At 46.7% G+C, this 18,325-nt stretch overlaps 1 protein-coding gene across 1 annotated transcript; it reads left to right on the plus strand.

Annotated features, from left to right (window-relative positions):
• Positions 1 to 274: 274 nt before the first annotated feature.
• LOC112632381 (aspartate-rich protein 1-like) lies at positions 275 to 13,909 on the plus strand. The gene is made up of 6 exons (XM_025398095.1): positions 275 to 763; positions 6,466 to 6,533; positions 7,589 to 7,610; positions 12,912 to 12,991; positions 13,467 to 13,488; positions 13,791 to 13,909. The coding sequence occupies exons 1-6, from the start codon at positions 562 to 564 to the stop codon at positions 13,907 to 13,909; spliced, it is 513 nt and encodes a 170-aa protein (XP_025253880.1). The 5' UTR covers positions 275 to 561.
• Positions 13,910 to 18,325: the final 4,416 nt, after the last annotated feature.

Consider the following 18,325-nt stretch of genomic DNA (forward strand, 5'->3'; position numbering starts at 1 on the left):
TGACTTCCAATAACAACCCCCCTGCACTTTTCTCAGGACTGGAAAGCTCAGGCAGCCCAGGGTGAATAAAAGCCTGAGTAGTGCAGTCAGCACAGAGGGGCAGGGTGGCCATTAGGTGGGCAGCAGCAGGGATGGGCATTGTGAGGCCTTGGGTGGGGCTGTGGGGCTGGACATTGTGAGTCACTAGCCTGGCCTGGCTGTTTCCTGGTAACCAGGTGACATAGGAAGCTTTGTGGGTTATAGGCATCAGCCAGGGCCAGCAGCCCTCAGTCAGTAGCTAGGAGGAGGAGGAGGAGGAGCTCCGACTGTGCTGTATCCCAGCAGTTTTTGTGCCTCTCGGCGCTTGTCGTGTTTGTTTATTTTTCAGAGAAGACAGCAGGTCCCCGACCTCATAGACCCGCCACCTTAGAAGGTGGCGGCAAAGTAAGGGCTGAGGCCCCAGATCTGCCTGGAGTCAGGCTGCTTCTACAAGTGCTGTGCCAGCCTCAGTACTGTGGCTGCTCGGGCAGCACCGTTTCAGTTTCATCAAAGGCTCAGGCAGGAGTGAAGTGTGGGTACCCCATGGGGTGTATACTGACCTGTTGTATCGACTCCAGCTGTGGCTGGTGCAGGGGGAAGGAGGAACCCTGTTATGAATCTGATATTTATGAGGCTGTGGCTGCTGCAACATCAGAATCCACTACTGTAGAGCCTGGCAAGCTGGATGTGGGAGCCACAGAGGGCCACGACCTGCAGCACATCAGCAACCAAAAGATGCCCACAGGTAAAAAAGCCACGGGTGTCATTTACTGTCTGGCACACCTGTGGCCACCCTCACCCCCTTCCCATAGCCTCATCCCCAGAGACATCCTCAGCTTCCAGCTCCCTCCTGCCCATAGCCAGCTCTCCCAGGCCTGGGACATGGGGGCAGAGGCTGACTCTGCCTCTTGTCTTTGTCGTTGAGGCTTTTTGATCTAGAAAAGGGACAGCCGTTTTCTCAATGAAAATTCAAATACCCCAATTTTGGAGTCCCCGTCCCATTCTCTAGCCGACCTATCCAGCCAGTTTGGTACCTAAATGAAGGAACCAGGTAAGGGTCAGATTGTTTCTTTTCTCCCATCCCTTAAGGTAGCTTTTTTTAATTTTATTTATTTATTTAATTAATTTATTTAGATGAAGTCTCGCTCTGTTGCCCAAGCTGTAGTGCAGTGGTGCGATCTCAGCTCACTGCAACCTCTGCCTCCTGGGATCAAGCGATTCTCCTGCGTCAGCCTCCGGAGTAGGGACTACAGGTGCCCGCCACCACGCCCGGCTAATTGTTTATATTTTTAGTAGAGACAGGGTTTCACCGTGTTAGCCAGGGCAGTCTCTATCTCCTGGCCTCGTGATCCACCTGCCTCAGCCTCCCAAAGTACTGGGATTACAGGCATGAACCACCACGCCCAGCCCGTAATTTAATTTTTTTTAAGTTCTGAGATACATGTGCAGGATGTACAGGTTTGTTACATGGGTAAAAGTGTGCCATGGTGGTTTGCTGCACCTGTCAATCCATCACCTAGGTATGAAGCCCTGCATACATTAGCTGTTTATCCAGATGCTCTCCCTTCACCTGTCCCCTGACAGGCCCCAGTGTGTGTTGTTCTCCTCTCTAACACTATTCATATTCTAAGACCACTACCTTGCTGATGACAAATCTAAGTGATGGGTCACGGGGGACTCTCTTGCCTGTTTTTGTCTGGAGAGCCTGCCTGGCTTCCGGTTCCTGATAAGAGTGAGGACCTGGAGTGCAGTGTGAGGAACAGATGGCTCAGTGAAGAACTGTGATCATCCACTGGAGACCCTGGAAACAGCCGTATCATTTAGATGGTGTGGGTTTGTGTGCAGGAGGGTTGGGAGGTAGCTAGGGGTGAATCCATGCGTAGTGAGTGTGAGTGTGTTTGTAAATGTGTGTTTTCCCCAAAAATTGTGGCCCTGCATGCCCAGCACTGTACAAGTGTCACTTTTCTTGAATTCCTGGCCTATGTAGTCATCTCACCTCAGCCTCCCAAGTCATGTCATTCTACTAATAGAAAGGAAGAGAAACTTCAGCACCACCATACTCTTTACATAAATGACCTCTTTCCTCCCTCACCACAGCTGTACCTGAAGGTCAGTTTAATATCTCTACTCCTTAGCTGGAGAGAGTGCAGAAAGGAGTGAACCCAGATTCTGACCTCCTGAATGGAGGAGGCAAAAGTGAACCCAGAAATGGGTCCCAATGTTGATGGTCTGTATTACTCAACTGTGTCATCACTCAGGCTTGGTGACAGGACCTCACACCAGGGAGCTCCAGCACCTATGTGTGTCCCTGGAACTGTGTGGCCTATAAGCTGCCAAACAAATGGGGCCCCAGTGGTCACATAACCGTGGGTGGCAAAAGGTACACGGAAGAACAGATGTTGGCATGGACATTACTGTGAAATACACATAGAAAGCCCACAGGCTTCTGGTCAGCTCACAGATTCTGAGAAGTGTAAGGGATCATGTAGAACAGTGCAGGTCAACATCTGTCAGTGCTGGGCTCATTCCTCAGCACTTGGTCAAAGCAGGGAAGATCAGGAAGATATTGCATTGTATTTAATAATAGGACTACCTCAGGCCTTAGAAATGCTCCAATCCATGGCTGGGCATGGTGGTTCACACCTGTAATCCCAGCACTTTGGGAGGCCGAGGCAGTGGATCACCTGAGGTCAGGAGTTTGAGACCAGCCTGGCCAACATGGTGAAAGCCTGTCTCTACTAAAAATACAAAGATTAGCCAGCCATGGTGGCCCATACCTGTAATCCCAGCTACTTGGGAGACTGAGGCTGGAGAATCACTTGAACCTGGGAGGTGGAGGTTGCAGTGAGCCAAGATCGAGCCACTGCACACTCCAGCCTGGGTGACTGAGTGAGACTCTGTCTCAGAAAAATAAAGAAATAAATAAAAAGAGATGCTCCAATCCATAGCAGGCAGACAAGGGCCAGTGCCACATCAGAACTCAGGACAGCATTATTATCAGCCTGGTGCCCATCACCCTCACTGGAGACCTCCTGCACAGCTAGGTGAGTGAGGCTCAGCACTCACCAGGTACTGATGCCCGTGATGGACTGTCCCACTGTCGGGGGCTGGGGTGAGCATCAGCAGCCACTGACTCAGTGGACGCACGCACAGTGTGAAGAAACGGAAGACATGGGCTGGGCGCGGCAGCTCATGCCTGTTATCCCAGCACTTTGGGAGGTCGAGGTGGGTGGATTGCCCGAGGTGGGTGGATTGCCCGAGGTTAGGAGTTCAAGACCAGCCTGGCCAACCTGGTGAAACCCTGTCTCTTCTGAAAATACAAAAATTAGCTGGATGTAGTGATGGATGCCTGTAATCCCAGCGACTCAGGAGGCTGAGGCGGAAGAATCACTTGAACCCAGGAGGCAGAGGTTGCAGTGAACCGAGATCGAGCCATTGCACTCCAGCCTGAATGACGGAGTGAGACTCCGCCTCAAAAAAAAGAAAAACAAAGAGAAGAGGATAAATATCACAATGTTAGTACTCATATCTCTGAGACCCATTCTGAGTAGGAGTGAGCAGAATCTGACCTTCCTGTCTGCTGAGAGCATGGTGTGGACATCATCCCGAATGCCTCAAGAATGGAGTTTCATCGCTTTCTCTTGTCTTCTCCATGTCTTTGTGTGATGATGGCAGTGACACCAGCAGAAGTTGGTGAGGAGCCAGAACAGGAATCAGGTCCCCACTTCTCTGACACAGAGCAGACAGGACACAAGTCAGCAGGGATAGCCTTCAGGGTCAGGACAGACACAGACAGGTCCCAGGCCTGATCTTCCTGGGGCTGGGACAGAAGAGTTTTCTTTTTCACCTCTTCTGGGAGTCACTTGAGGAATGGTCCTTGAGGAGACACTGTTGACCAAGGGTTGTCTGGCCCAGAAATGTATGTGTGTGTGTGTGTGTGTGTGTGTGTGTGTGTTTTTTTTGAGATGGAGTCTCTGTTGCCCAGGCTGGAGTGCAGTGGTGCGATCTCAGCTCCATGCAACATCCACCTCCCAAGTTCAAGTGATTCTCCTGCCTCAGCCTGCTGAGTAGCTGGAATTACAGACATGTGCCACTATGCCAAGCTAATTTTTGTATTTGTAGCAGAGATGAGGTTTCTGCATGTTGGCCAGGCTGGTCTCAAACTTCTGACATCAGGTGATCTGCTCGCCTTGGCCTTCCAAAGCTCACAGGCATGAGCCACCGTGCCTGACTGAAATGTCTTTCAACTGGACAGACCCCTTAGCACTGGGCCTGTAGCTGCAGCACTCCTGAGTAGCAGGGGAGGTGGAGAGGGACACAAGTTCCAGTGCACCAGGAGCTCAGCAAAGGGATGGGGACTGATTTTAGAGTCCAGCTTATCCTTGCAGCTCTTCTGTGGAATCCAGAACACATCAGTTTCCACTTATTTTATAGAAGGTTTGGAATCTTCAGTGTCAAACTCTATCTGTGTTGTGTCTTCCCACAGGGTGGATAGAGGAACCCTGGCTATGGGTGTTTCCTGCCAGGGCAGTGACTGTGTCTTCCTCATTAGTCCTTACCCCAGAGCTCAGTCCTGGGGAGAACATGTTAGGCCCCATGGGCACTGTAGTGAACACATCCCTGGGATGAGTTCTAGGTCAGCCCTGGGCTGGGATCTAGCGCATGTGTGGAAATGTTCCCTTCTCAGCCTGTCCAGCCTGTTGAGCCCTACACCAACCCTGGAGCCTGCCCCAGCTTCTGAGTCAGGGTACCTGGAGATGAGGTTGAGCTCCTGAGGACAATGAGGTGCCCCGGCCCCTTGGCTCCTGCTGCTCTGATCCGGTCTAGACAGGGTGTGCAGGGCCAGGGTCTTCCTGTGTGCACGTGCGCCCCCTGCTGGAATCCCTCTGGACCTGGATGTTGTCCTCATTGTTGTCATATCCCCAGCCCCACAGAGTGACTGGGCCTTGTGTAGATGCCCAGGAAGTAACCATAAATGTATCGTAGGAGCAGAGCTGCAAACCATTTTGCTAGAAAGCACCAGGGGAGGGGATTCATGTCTTCATCATGTCTGGATCTCCTGTGCCATCTAGTGCAGTTCTCAGTCATACGTGTGCCTCCTCATATTTAAATACATTTAAATATTTACAGTTAAAAGTTCAGGACCTGGCGTGGTGTCTCACACCTGTAATTCTAGCACTTTGGGAGGCTGGGGTGGGTGGATCAGCTGAGGTCAGGAGTTCGAGACCAGTCTGGCCAACATGGTGAAACCCCATCTCTACTAAAAATGCAAAAATTAGCCATGTGTGGTGGCGCACGCTTGTAATCCCAGCTACGCAGGAGACTGAGGCAGAAGAGTCGCCTAAACCCGGGAGGTGGAGGTTGCGGTGAGCTGAGATCATGCCATTGTACTCCAGCCTGGGCAGCAAGAGTGAACCTCCGTCTCAAAAAATTAAAAAAGAAAAAAGAACCTCATCACAACAGCCACCGTGCAATGGCCCAGCAGCTTTCTGTTCATGCAGCGGAGAGATTTCCATCCCCACAGAATGCTCTTTCACATCTGCTGTGAGCCTGGCTGAGGGGTCGATTGTTGAACTCCCCTAACTCAAAGCGTGCACATCAAAGTGGGAATCTCAGGGCTGTGAGATTGGAGGTGAGACCTATAATGGCCTAGTAGAAGGAAAAAGTTGAAACATGGTTCCTTCAGTTCCTGTTTCTCACTTGAAGGCTGGCAAGTGTGAGCAATGCCTTTCTAGAGACCTCTGACTCCCCAGAGTCCAGGGAGAGTCTGACAACACTGAGGGAAGGGCAGAGTGATCTCGTGTAACCCAGTGTGGCCTCACCTGGAGTAGGAGGGTGGGCGAGTTGCTCTCTGGAATAACTTCTTGTGGAGTTTTTGTCTCTAAACATTGGCCAATGGACACTGTCCATGAGGGCAGCTGCAGTGAGGCAGATCTGCAGGTGGAGAATGATACTCTAGGAGGATCTCTGGGAGCAGTTGGGTGACACCCGTTGCTTTGGAACCTAAGAAAAGGGCAATGAAGTCAGAACCGAAGGAAATATGTGTAGAAGTCTGACTTGTTCCTTTTGTATTTTAATAAGATAGAGATGAGGCCGTTTGTGTCCATGGGCTTTGTGTGCTATGTTTGTAACCATTTTTTTTTTCTTGCTCTGGTGTTTAATGGTTATCTTTCCAGAAGACCAGCTTTTCCTGTCTATGTCAGAACAAACATCAAAGCCTTGATCTTTGACTTGGGAATGCAGGAGTCTTATTAGGTCCAGGCACTGACTAAGATGCGAGGTATCTGGTGAGACTCCCTCATGCTCACTACTTGAACATAGTTGTTTCTCTGAGATGGTCTCAGAATATTCAGTCCCACGCTCCATATGCCGCATCCAGCAAAGCTCCCTGAGGGACTCACAGTCTCCAACCACCAGGGCACTGACATTAACTCTGTGTCCTTTTAGGTCCCCCTGAGGACAGCCTGAGTTTAAAATCTCTACCACCAAGTGAGGAAGACAATGACAATGCCCAGGTAAGACCCCCTTTCTTTGCCTTCTAAGGAAATGCAACTTTCCTGATGTGAGAAACAAACTCACCCATCCAAACCCAAAGAATGGACTCAGAGGCCTGCAGAACAGAGAAACTGAGAATTTTAATGGTCTTGCAAGATCGGGTGTCTGATGGGCAGACACACCCAGCACAGTTTCAGCAAGCAATTTATCCCCTAGTGTGCAGGTCCTTCCCCTAGTTAATCACAGGCTGAGTGCTATGGGGTCACAATCTTCCTGGGTATCACATACTGATTTTTCGGTAGGGGCTTTAGGTATTTTTTTTTTATGGTTGTCTTACCGCATTTTGTTGAAGCCCACAATGCATTGCCATCCTAGTCAGCTCAGGGGCTCTTCAACTATTTGACTTGTGACCTAAGTAGCTGAGCAGGCTGATAAAAACAGACAAAATGAGCTATTTTGCAGGCCAGAAAACTTTCAACTTAGACTAAACTTCTTTGTTAAAGTGAGGACAACTAAGCAGGGTGGAAGGGGGACCCCACAAGCCGGCATTGCCTATCCAACCAGGAGCCTAGTGTTTCTTCTGTCCTTTGCTGACCTAAACAGGTTCAAGGCACTTTGTTTTAAAAATGGACCACTGTATATTATTTCCTTCGCCTGATTTCTTTCCTTCTCAATTAATTTTGACATAAGAATATGATGAGGCATATAATGTACAACATACACAACAGTCCTTCTTGGGGTGGAATTCAGTGGGAACGTCTTCCCATCTAATACATGACACGCTAGGATATTTTTAAATGACAGCATCCATCATCAACTGTAATGCAGAGGGATTTTCCTCCACACCAGTTTTGAATTAGGCATTGTGACTTTACCAATCTAAATCAACTTCAAAGAAATTCTGTGGGAAAAGCTCTTGTCTTTTCCCTATGCTAGGAGTGTTTTGTCTTTGACATGGACTCAGCCACTGTTTCAAAAGTAGTTTTGTGAAGTCATCAAGAGACTAACAGATCTGTGGAAGGGGTGCAGCAGAATTGATCTGATCCTCATAGCATCTTCTTTTGTCTCGTTGCAGATTTTACCATCACGTGTGCAGGGTACGTACCTTGAACTAACTCACTTTTTGAGAAACCTACTTGCTGGCTTTAATATATAGGTACCTTAATCTGGGTTCCTGTTAAAAATATTGGGGGTGTGGTGAGAGCAAATGATTTTACAAGTGTATAGGTATGAGCAGAGAGGCTGTAGAAATGTGTGTGAACCCAGAGGACCAGCCGGGAGATTTTGTGTGAGCCGATGTGTCTTCATCTGGAGTAGGAGAAGTGAGTGCAGCTCTCAGTGACTTATCGTGATGTTGGTGGTTCTAAAGAGTGGATTCTGGAGAATCTCAGCAGGGAAGAGGATGCCTTTCCAGGTAGGTAACAAGACATCAGATGGGATCTAATAAAACAGCATTTCCAGGAACCTTCATGTTTTACCTGCTGCTTGGGAGGCTCAGGAATGGTGTAGAAAGAGAAAAAGGAAAAGTAAATATAAGCCACGTTTGTTATTTTCAGAGTTTAATGTCTTCATGGTGAGAAGTACTATGTTTATGGGCTTTTGAGTATCTTGTGTTTTTGATAATCTCTTCTTGTTTTATTATTTAAAGATGATTTTTCTGAGAACACCTGCTCTTTTCTGCCTGTGCCACTGCAAAATGTCAGAGCCTGTGGTTTGGGACACAGTTCTGTCACAGGCAGTTACTTAATCCTGGAGACAGAATTCGTCTGTGGTGTGCCCAGATGCATAGGAGAAGTGGATCCTCTCCTTATGAACGGTTGGGTTTCATGGCAGCACATTCATTTGTCTGTCCTTGCTGTTTACCTCTGGTATCAAGACATCTCCCTGGGCATGGAGGACAGAATGTAAATTCACTCTAGGCTCACTGCAAAAGCTGGTGTCTTGGAAATGGAGAGAAGCACAACCTTGAGCACACTGTCAGCATTCCATTTCTTCATGTGAATGAGAATATGCAGTTTTACCATCATTTGTGGAAGAGGCTTTCCTTTCCCCATTGTGTATTCTTGGCACCTCTGTTGAAGATCAGCTGACTGTATGTGTGCATTTAATTCTTGGCTTTCGATTCTATATCTGTGATACTTATGGGTGCCCCCACGCTAAAAGCATGCTGTCTGAATTTCTGTGTTTCTTGTAGATTTCAACCTCATGAATGTGCGTCTTCCAACACTATTCTTTTTCAATGTCACCATAGTTATTTGAGGCATATAAAAATTCATTAATGTCTTAGGATTATCTTTTCCATTTCTGCACAGATGGCTGCTGCCAGTTTGATAGCAATTGTTGTGAGTCTGTAGATCATGTGTGTATTGTGTGTTAATCAGGTTTAGTCTTCCTATCCATGAATACGGGAAGCCTTTCAACTTATTTGTACGTTCTTTACTTTCTAGAATCTTTATGTTGTCAGCTGATTAGTTAAATTTAACATGACTGATACAAATTTGTGATTTCTTTTTTTTTTTTTTTGAGACAGTGTCTCACTCTGTCACCATACTAGGGTGCAATGATGTGATCTCCACTCACTGCCACCTCCACCTCCCGGGTTCAAGTGATTCTCCTGCCTTATCCTCCCAAGTAGCTGAGACCACAGATGCGTGCCACCACGTCCAGCTAATTTTTGTATTTTCATTAGAGACGTGATTTTACCATGTTGGCCGGGATGGTCTCGATCTCTTGACCTCATGATCCACCCACCTAGGCCTCCCAAAGCCTGGGATTACAGACATGAGCCACCGCACCTGGCCAAATTTGTGATGTCTTTTACCAATATTTTGTATGTGTGAATGATTAGGCATCAAATAAAAAATATTATATAAGCTAGTTAACCAAAATCACCTCCGTACTCAAGGACATTTCTTCATGAATTTGTTCATTTCTATTGGTATACATTTCCTCGTTTCACTAGATCATGTATATTTGAACCTGGAAAGTTATCCTCATGGCAGAAAGTTTTCAGAGTCACATCTCTCAGCTTCACTGGTNCCTGTGCAGGGTACGTACCTTGAACTAACTCACTTTCTGAGAAACAAACTTGCTGGCCTTAATATATAGAAACCTTAATCTGGGTTCCTGTTAAAAAATGTTGGGAGGCCGGGCGCGGTGGCTCAAGCCTGTAATCCCAGCACTTTGGGAGGCCGAGACGGGTGGATCACGAGGTCAGGAGATTGAGACCATCCTGGCTAACACGGTGAAACCCCGTCTCTACTGAAAAATACAAAAAACTAGCCGGGCGAAGTGGCGGGCGCCTGTGGTCCCAGCTACTCGGGAGGCTGAGGCAGGAGAATGGCGTAAACCCGGGAGGCGGAGCTTGCAGTGAGCTGAGATCCGGCCACTGCACTCCAGCCTGGGCGACAGAGCCAGACTGAGTCTCAAAAAAAAAAAAAAAAAAAAAAAAAATGTTGGGAGTCTGGTGAGAGCAAATGATTTTACAAGTGTATAGGTATGAGCAGAGGGGCTGTAGAAATGTGTGTGAACCCAGAGGACCAACCAGGAGATTTTGTGTGAGCCAGTGTGTCTTCACCTGGAGTAGGAGAAGTGAGTGCAGCTCTCAGTGACTTATCGTGATGTTGGTGGTTCTGAAGAGTGGATTCTGGAGAATCTCAGCAGGGAAGAGGATGCCTTTCCAGGTAGGTAGGAAGATTTCAAGTGTGGTTGAATAAAACAGCATTTCTAGGAGTCTTCATGTTATACCTGCTGCTTGGGAGGCTGAGGGAGGGTGTAGAAAGAGAAAAAGAAAAAGCAAATATAGGCCAGGCGCGGTGGCTCAAGCCTGTAATCCCAGCACTTTGGGAGGCCAAGGCGGGTGGATCACGAGGTCAGGAGATCGAGACTATCCTGGCTAACATAGTGAAACCCCGTCTCTACTAAAAATACAAAAAACTAGCCGGGCGTGGTGGCGGGCGCCTGTAGTCTCAGCTACTTGGGAGGCTGAGGCGGGAGAATGGCGTGAACCCAGGAGGCGGAGCTTGCAGTGAGCCGAGATCACGCGACTGCACTCCAGCCTGGGAGCACAGCGAGACTCCGTCTAAAAAAAAAAAAAAAAGAAAAAGCAAATATAAGTCAAGTTTGTTTTTTTTAGAGTTGAATTGTCATCATGGTGAGAAGTACTATGTTTATGGGCTTTTGAGTATCCTGTGTTTTCGATCACCTCTTCTTACTTTATTATTTAAAGATGATCTTTCTAAAACACCTGCTGTTTTCTGTCTCTGACACTGCAAAATCTCAAAGCCTTTGGTTTAGAACAGAGTTCTATAAGAAGCAGTTACTTTATGCTGGAGACAAAATTCTTATGTGGAGTGCCCAGATGCATAGGAGAAATCAATCCGTATCTTATGAACTGTTGGGTTTCCTGGCAGCACACTCATTTGTCCGTTTTTCCTGCTTACGTCTGGTATCAAGAGCTCTTCCTGGGTGTGGAGGACAGAATGAAAATTCACTCTGGGCTCACTGCAAAAGCTCCAGTGTCTTGGAAATGGAGGGAGAAGTACAACCTTGAGCACACTCTCTGCATTCTATTTCTTCATTTGAATGAGAATATGCAGTTTTACCATCATTTGTTGAAGAGGCTTTCCTTTCCCCCCATTATGTATTTTTGACACCTTTGTTGAAGATCAGTTTACTGTACGTGCGTTCATTCAATTCTGGGCTCTCTATATCTGTGAAACTTATGAGTGCCCCTATGCTAGAACCATGGTGTCTGTATTTCTGTATTTTGTGTGTGTGTGTGTGTGTGTGTGTGTGCATTTCAATCTCATGAATATGTATCCTCTAACACTATTTTTTTAATGTCATCATGGTTATTTGAGGCACATAAAATTCATTAAAATTGTAGGATTATCTTTTCCATTTCTGCACAGATGGCTGTTACCAGTTTGATAGTAATTGTTGTGAGTCTGTAGATCATGTGTGTAGTATTGTGTGTTAGTCAGGTTTGGTCTTCCTATCCATGAATACAGGATGCCTTTCCACTTATTTGTACCTTCTTTACTTCCTAGGATCTTCATGTTGACAGCTGATAAGTTAGATTTAACATGACCGGTAGAAATTTTTGATTTCTTATACCAATATTTTGTATGTCTGAATGAACAGGCATCAAATATATATATATATATATATTTGATGAGAGAGAGGGAGAGAGACAGAGAGAGAGAGAGAGAGAGAGAGATGGAGGTTCACTCTTCTTGCCCAGGCTGGAGTGCAATGGCATGATCTCGGCTCGCTGTAACCTCTGCCTCCCAGGTTCAAGCGATTCTCTTGCCTGAGACTCCTGAGTAGCTGGGATTACAGGTCCTCACCACCATGCCTGGCTAATTTTTTGTATTTTTAGTAGAGATGGGTTTTCACCATGTTGGCCAGGCTGGTCATGAACTCCTGACCTCAGGTCATCCACCCGCCTCAGCCTCCCAAAGTGCTGGGATTACAGGTGTGAGCCAGAGCGCTCGGCCAAAAAAATAATTTTTATGTAAGCTAGTTAACCAAAAATCACCCCATACTCATGAACATTTTTTCATGAATTTGTTCATTTCTATTGGTATACATTTTCTCATTTCAGTAGATAATGTATATTTGAACCTTTAAACTTATCTTCATGGCTTAAAGTGTTCAGAGTCATGTCTCTCAGCTTCACTGGTGTAGGTAGAGCAGGCTGTGTGAGCTTGGCCTGTTTGAATGAAGCTTGATTTTTAGGGAATCTCCCCAGGGAGAGTCACACAGGAGCTGCTTGAGCCCCTGATCACAGGGCCCCAAAAGGGTATTTAGAAGTCGTTCCAGAAGAAGACTTACAAAGAGGAAATCATGACTACTTTTATTGTAACATTTTAATATTGAATTTTTAAATGATCTCTATGAAGAAGAATGTGTGATTAATAGAATAGAGTAATTTGGGTAAAATTCAGTCAATTTCACTAATAAAATAGGCTTTTAATCAAGTAATGAATCCTTTAAAACAGATGCTAAATGTGGTATCAGCATAATTAGATCCTAGTGTACTGACGTGGTCTTGAATACGTTAAGAAAATGCTGTTTGTTTCGTGGAGTTTCAAAACATTTGAGAGGGAGGAAGGCACTCTTCCATTGACCCTCAGTGTGCATTTTTGTTCAATTTTGGGTTGACTGTTTTGTGTTGCTGCCTGATACCTCCAGTGCAAGGCCAAGGCCTCCATGTCTGATGTCTTTCCAGCTCCCCTTCTCTGCCATCCCTCTTCCACTCAGGGGAATAGCCCAACATCAACTCAGTCCATGCTTATTAATCAACCACCTCCATACAACAATTCTGGCAAAGCCTCGTGAGTGACTCAGTCACTAACCACCGGTGCACTGATCTTTCCTCTGTGTCCTTCCAGCTCATACTGAGGATGACCTGTTTTTAAGATGCTCACCACAACATAAAGATGAAGATGATAATGATGATGGTGATGTCCAGGTAAGATCCCCCTTTTTTGTCTTCTACAGCAATGTTGCTTTCCTGATTCTTTACTTCTCAATTAATTTTGATTTGAAAACCTGGCAATGCACATTATGTACACTGTACACTATTGTCTTTGTGGGGCTGGAATTCAGTAAGTGTGTCTTCCCAACTTCTACATGGTCCGCTATGCTGCTTCTAAATGACAGCATCCAGTATCAACTGGAATACTGAGGCATTTTCCACAATACCAGTTTTCCTCCTTGGATTAAGCATTGTACATTTGCATATAAAATTAAATTTAAAGGTAAATTCTGTGAATAGAAGTCTTGTTTTTCTATAGCTATCTTCTGTGCTAGTCTTTGGGGATTTTGACCTATGGCTCAATCAGTGTACTGCCTTCTGGTTTTTTTATCGTTGTCCAGAGAATAACAGATCTGTGTGAAGCGCACAGCAGAATCTGATTCTCATGTTTTCTTTTATATAATTGCAGATAACAGCTTGGAAAGAAAACGGTATGTACCATGAAATAACTCACTTATAGAGGGAAAAACTTGCTAGCTTCAGTGTATAGAAACCTGATTCTGGGTTCCTGCTGGGAAAGAGGCTTGGGGTTCTCATGAAAGTGATTCTGCCAGTATAGAACTCTGGCCCGAGAAGCTGTAGGGAGGTTTGTCAACCCAGAAGAAAGATGAGGGGATCATGTATGAAGCAGCGTGGGGTGGGAGAATAGCCCATCAATCAGCTTCAGCTACAGTAGGAGGAGCGGGTGAGTCACTCTCTCTAATGACTTATCCTGGTGTTTTTCTTTCTAAAGACTTGACGCTGGAGAGTATAAGTGACGAGGAGACTTATCCAGGTAGGGAACTACGTGCCAGGAAAAACCCAATGGGAAAAGGTTCCCAGGAGCCTCCAGGTTATCCCTGCTGCTTGTGAGGAGGGGCTGAAGGAGGGAGTATGAAATCAGAAAGAAAATGGAAATATGTGTGAGGTCTGTCTTGTTGTTCTCAGAGTTTCTTAGCATCATGGTAAGAACTGTCTCTATGGGCTATGGGGGTGCCACGTTCATGAGAGATTCTCTTTGCAGTCCACCTGCTCTTTTCTGCCTGTGGAACATGAGAGCCTTTGGTTTGGATTAGTCAGCACTCCTAGGGATTGTACACAAGGGGTGTAGGCTTAAGCACTGGGTGTCATCTGTGATGAAGGGAATCTGGGGGACACAGCTCTCTCAAAGGCATTTCCTGGAACCTAGAGAAACAGTTCTTCTGCTGTGTGCCAAGGAGAAATCGAGAATCACCTCTGAACTTTCAGGACTTGTTAGTGCACTTTCATGTTTCTGTCCTCGCTGTGAGCTCCTGGTTTAAAGGGATCTCCCGGGGTGGATGGCGGACTGAATATTCACTCTGGGCTCACTGGTAAAACTCCAGTCTCCTTTGAATGGGGAAAAGTTTGACCCTGAGCACATTTCCAACCTCCACTTCCCAATCCAGTCACAGATTCTGAGATAAGGCTTCTTTCTCCCCAGTTCTCTAATTTTTGGGTAAGCCAAGAGTTCCTTCCCACAAAAGATAGTATGACATTATTTCCTGTTTTCAAAGATTTGGCTTTGGTTTTGTTCTCTGAGATGATATTCATCACTGAAGTTCTAGACTTTTTCTTTTTCTTTCTTTCTTTTCTCTTTCTTTTTTTTTTTTTTTTTTTTTTTTTTGAGCCGGAGTCTCGCTCTGTCCCCTAGGCTGGAGTGCAGTGGCTTGCTTACTGCAAGCTCTGCCTCCCGGGTTCACGCCATTCTCCTTCCTTAGCCTCCTGAGTAGCTGGGACTACAGGCACCCGCCACCATGCTTCACTAATTTTTTGTATTTTTGGTAGAGAAAGAGTTTCACCATGTTGGCCAGCCTGGTCACGAACTCCTGACCTCAGGCAATCGGCCCGCCTCAGCCTCCCAAAGTGCTCGGATTATAGGCATGAGCCACTGTGCCTGGCCAGAGTTATTTTTAATATAATTGTGTCTATCTCAAGTAATGGTGCTTTGAGTATTTTTGTCAATGGTTTTGGAATAACACCACCACTCACTTCTGTGGAGTAGACTGTTGGAAGGGGGCTTATCTTTCATTGTCATAAATAATGCCAAATTTTTTTCCAAAATGGTGACACCAATTCATGCTCCTCTAACAGTATATGTGAGTAGCCATTTCTCCAAATCCTCGTGGACTCTTAGTTTTATCTCTTTCTAAAAATTCCATCACTGTGGTTAGTCTTTCATTTGTATAACATATTACTTAAAATCTTTACCAAAAAGAAATGTTGTTTGACTCTAATGATGCAGCGCAGTAGGTTTGTTTACACCGCCTCACCACAGACACGTAAGTAACGCACTGCGCCGACATTCCAACAGTTACGACTTTACTAGGCAAAGGGAAATTTTCAGCTTTGTTATAATCTTATGGGACCACTGTCATACATGTGGTCTGTCATTGACCAAAATGTCATTCTGCCACATATGACTGTAGTTAATAAGCAGGTGCTTAAGTTATAAGAATGAACATAATAACAGATATAAATTGAGTATCAGATACTATATGGGCACTTCTCTATGTTGCCTCCTTGAAGTGTCACAATCACTTTGAGACAGAATTAGTTTTGTTATAGTCATTATACAGATGAGGAATGTGAGTCTCAGCTAAGTAAATTACTCATGAGACACACCAAGAGCGGGATCTCTTTAACACCAAAGGCTAATCTAGAAACTAACATGCTACACTGCCTGTAGTGGCAAAGTAGACTTACCATGAAATGAAACGTGCTTCCACAGCTGGGCATGTGAGCTTAGTGAGGCTGGCGTTACCCATTGCTCCATGGCTCAGAAATTGGTCTTGCTGAAACTCGGATGGAGAAGCTCTTGGCTCAGGGAGTGAAAAGTTACTGACAGGTTGTATGAGTGCAATTGAAGGATTATGCTTCCATAGAGCATGTGGTTGTTCTCATGGAATGAGAACAGAGACAATCAAAGAGAATCACCCAGAGCAAGACTCCATCTCAAAAAAAAAAAAAAAATGCCCATTAAATACTTAAAAATTAGATACAGTTAACCAAACTGGGTCTTACTGTGTAAAAAAAAATGTGCTTTTCGACAGTGATAGAAAAGAAGAAAAAGTAGTTGATGTGTTCTATGTGGGACTGTGGAATAAACTGCTTTTAAATAGAATTTTGTATGAAGTTCTTTAGGCAATAAGTAAAAACGGAAGGGAAACCTGATGGCAGAGAGCAGCCAGGACCACAGTTGTCTGTGGCTGCAGAGTCTGTGGTGGAGCCTGGAATGCACCAAAGACCACGAGTCTCCGCGGGCAGTCAGTTCAGTGACAGCACCGCTCATTATCTGATCCGCAGGCACCCCAGTAGCACATGGAGAGAACAGGAAGGCCTAAGATGAGTCCGGGCCATGGCAGGTCTCCAGTGAGAGGATCGTGGAAGATGTGAAAAGCATCCTGGAGGGGAAGGTAGCCCTGCAGCTTAGTGGTCCAGTTTCCCTCACTGATCTGACTTGGTATAGCATAGAGGTGCTCACACAGCAGCCCCCAGTATCCTCCCACTTCCCTAAAGGCTTAAACACACCATGGTGTGTATCAGTTTCTAAAAGAGCACAATAGCACGTTACTGAACAACTAAAATTGCAGAGAAGTGACCTTGTTTCCTGGAAGTGTTTCAGGGAGGGGGGGGTGGTGAGGCTCCACTGGGGAAATGCTCATGGCCAAAGAAAGATGAGGCCTGAGGACTGGCAGTTGGGCTCAGCCACATGGAGACCACGTGGTGCCCTACAAGAGCAATCTGGTGGTGTGGTGCTGGGGAGGGGAGAGGGCCAGGGCCACAGACCTGTGCAGCGATTCCGAACCAGAGGGCTCCTCAGAACGGACACAGGAGATGGTCTGTAAGGACCTGTCCCACTCCAATGAGGGCATGAGGGGTAGAGAGGGAGGAAAGCAGCCCCACATAGGAGGATGCCTAGGGTGGGGAAGCAGGTCTCAAAAGAGCTAGGTTTCAGTCCAAGCAAGAAAGGGAAGAATGTTCCAGGGAGATGCTGAGGCCCTGGGGCCTCCAGAGGGCTTGGAAAAATGGTTTCAGCAGATGGGGTCAGAAAAGGAGTATTCACGGCCATGAAGGGGAGGTGACCTGAGTTTCTTGCAGCCCCTGATGCAAACAGGGATAAAGGACATAATGAGATTAGTCCTGAGTCTGAGGCAGAGAACGGTGAGGAGGACGTGAGTTTGGAAAGGGAGGGAAGGGCCTGGCTGGGAGAAGGCAGAGTTCTGGGACCTCTACAGTCCTTCCAGGGAAGATCAGAGTCCAGAGAGGCCCAGGGCTGCTTCTTAACACTTGCCCAAACCGGTGTACCCCTAGTCAGGGGGTGCTGTGTAGACTGCTGTGGAGTGAGGGAGCAGCTTCTCCTGGGCATAGGACCCCGGGCACCTGCAGGATGCAGGGTTCCAGGCTCTCTCAGATGCCTGCTGATGCATCTCCTCTGAGGGGCTGTAAACTGGCTTCTTGGGTACCCACAATGGGTACCCACAATGGCACTGCCAAAATCATACCCATTTAGGAAAGACACAATTACTATCCCCATTTTAGAGCTAGGAAAACTGAGGCACTGAGCAGTTAATCAACTTGCCCCAGGCTCCATAGATAAACAGTCAGTATAGAGCTGGGGTCTCAACACAGCTGGCTCCCTCCATAGTGTGGGCTTATAGCCACTGGCTGTCCCACTACCCTTGTCCAGCCTTGGCTCTCTGGGGTGGCAGTTTGTGCCTTTGGGCTACAGTTGAATGACCAGTTGCCTCTTCCAGGCTGGTTCCCATACCTCTCCTGGCAGCAGCTTCTTAAATCCCAGAAACTGATAACAGTGTGGTAAATGGGCCTTGGAGAATGGAGGCAAGGGTATGGTGGTCAGCACTTCTAGGTCACAACATAGTCTGTGTTCCTGGCCCTCCCCTTGTAACAGAGGCACCTCCGTCCCTGGCTGATGAGTTCCTGCATCTCTAATTTCTCCTCAGCCTGGACTGCAGAGGTAGGAGCCCAGGAGATGCTGGCGTGGTGGCTGCTTAGTGGGATGATGTCATAGTGCACAAAGCTGGGAGCCTGCTCTCACTGAAAAGGGATTGTCTCTTCTTCATCCAGGGTGAAGCCCTCCCAGGAGCTGACCAGGGAGCTGACCTAAAGGGCAGGCCAGCACGTGCTACAGGGACATCTGAGGGAGGCTCAAGCTCTGCAGTCAGGTGTCTTCCATGGATTCCTAGGCTCCCCTCCTGGACAGCACCAGGAATGTGCCTTCGAGGTGGGGCTTCAGGCCAGCCTAGGGGC

This window comes from Theropithecus gelada, chromosome 10 (genome assembly GCF_003255815.1).
Source record: "Theropithecus gelada isolate Dixy chromosome 10, Tgel_1.0, whole genome shotgun sequence".
In the NCBI taxonomy this organism is placed as follows: Eukaryota; Metazoa; Chordata; class Mammalia; order Primates; family Cercopithecidae; genus Theropithecus; species Theropithecus gelada.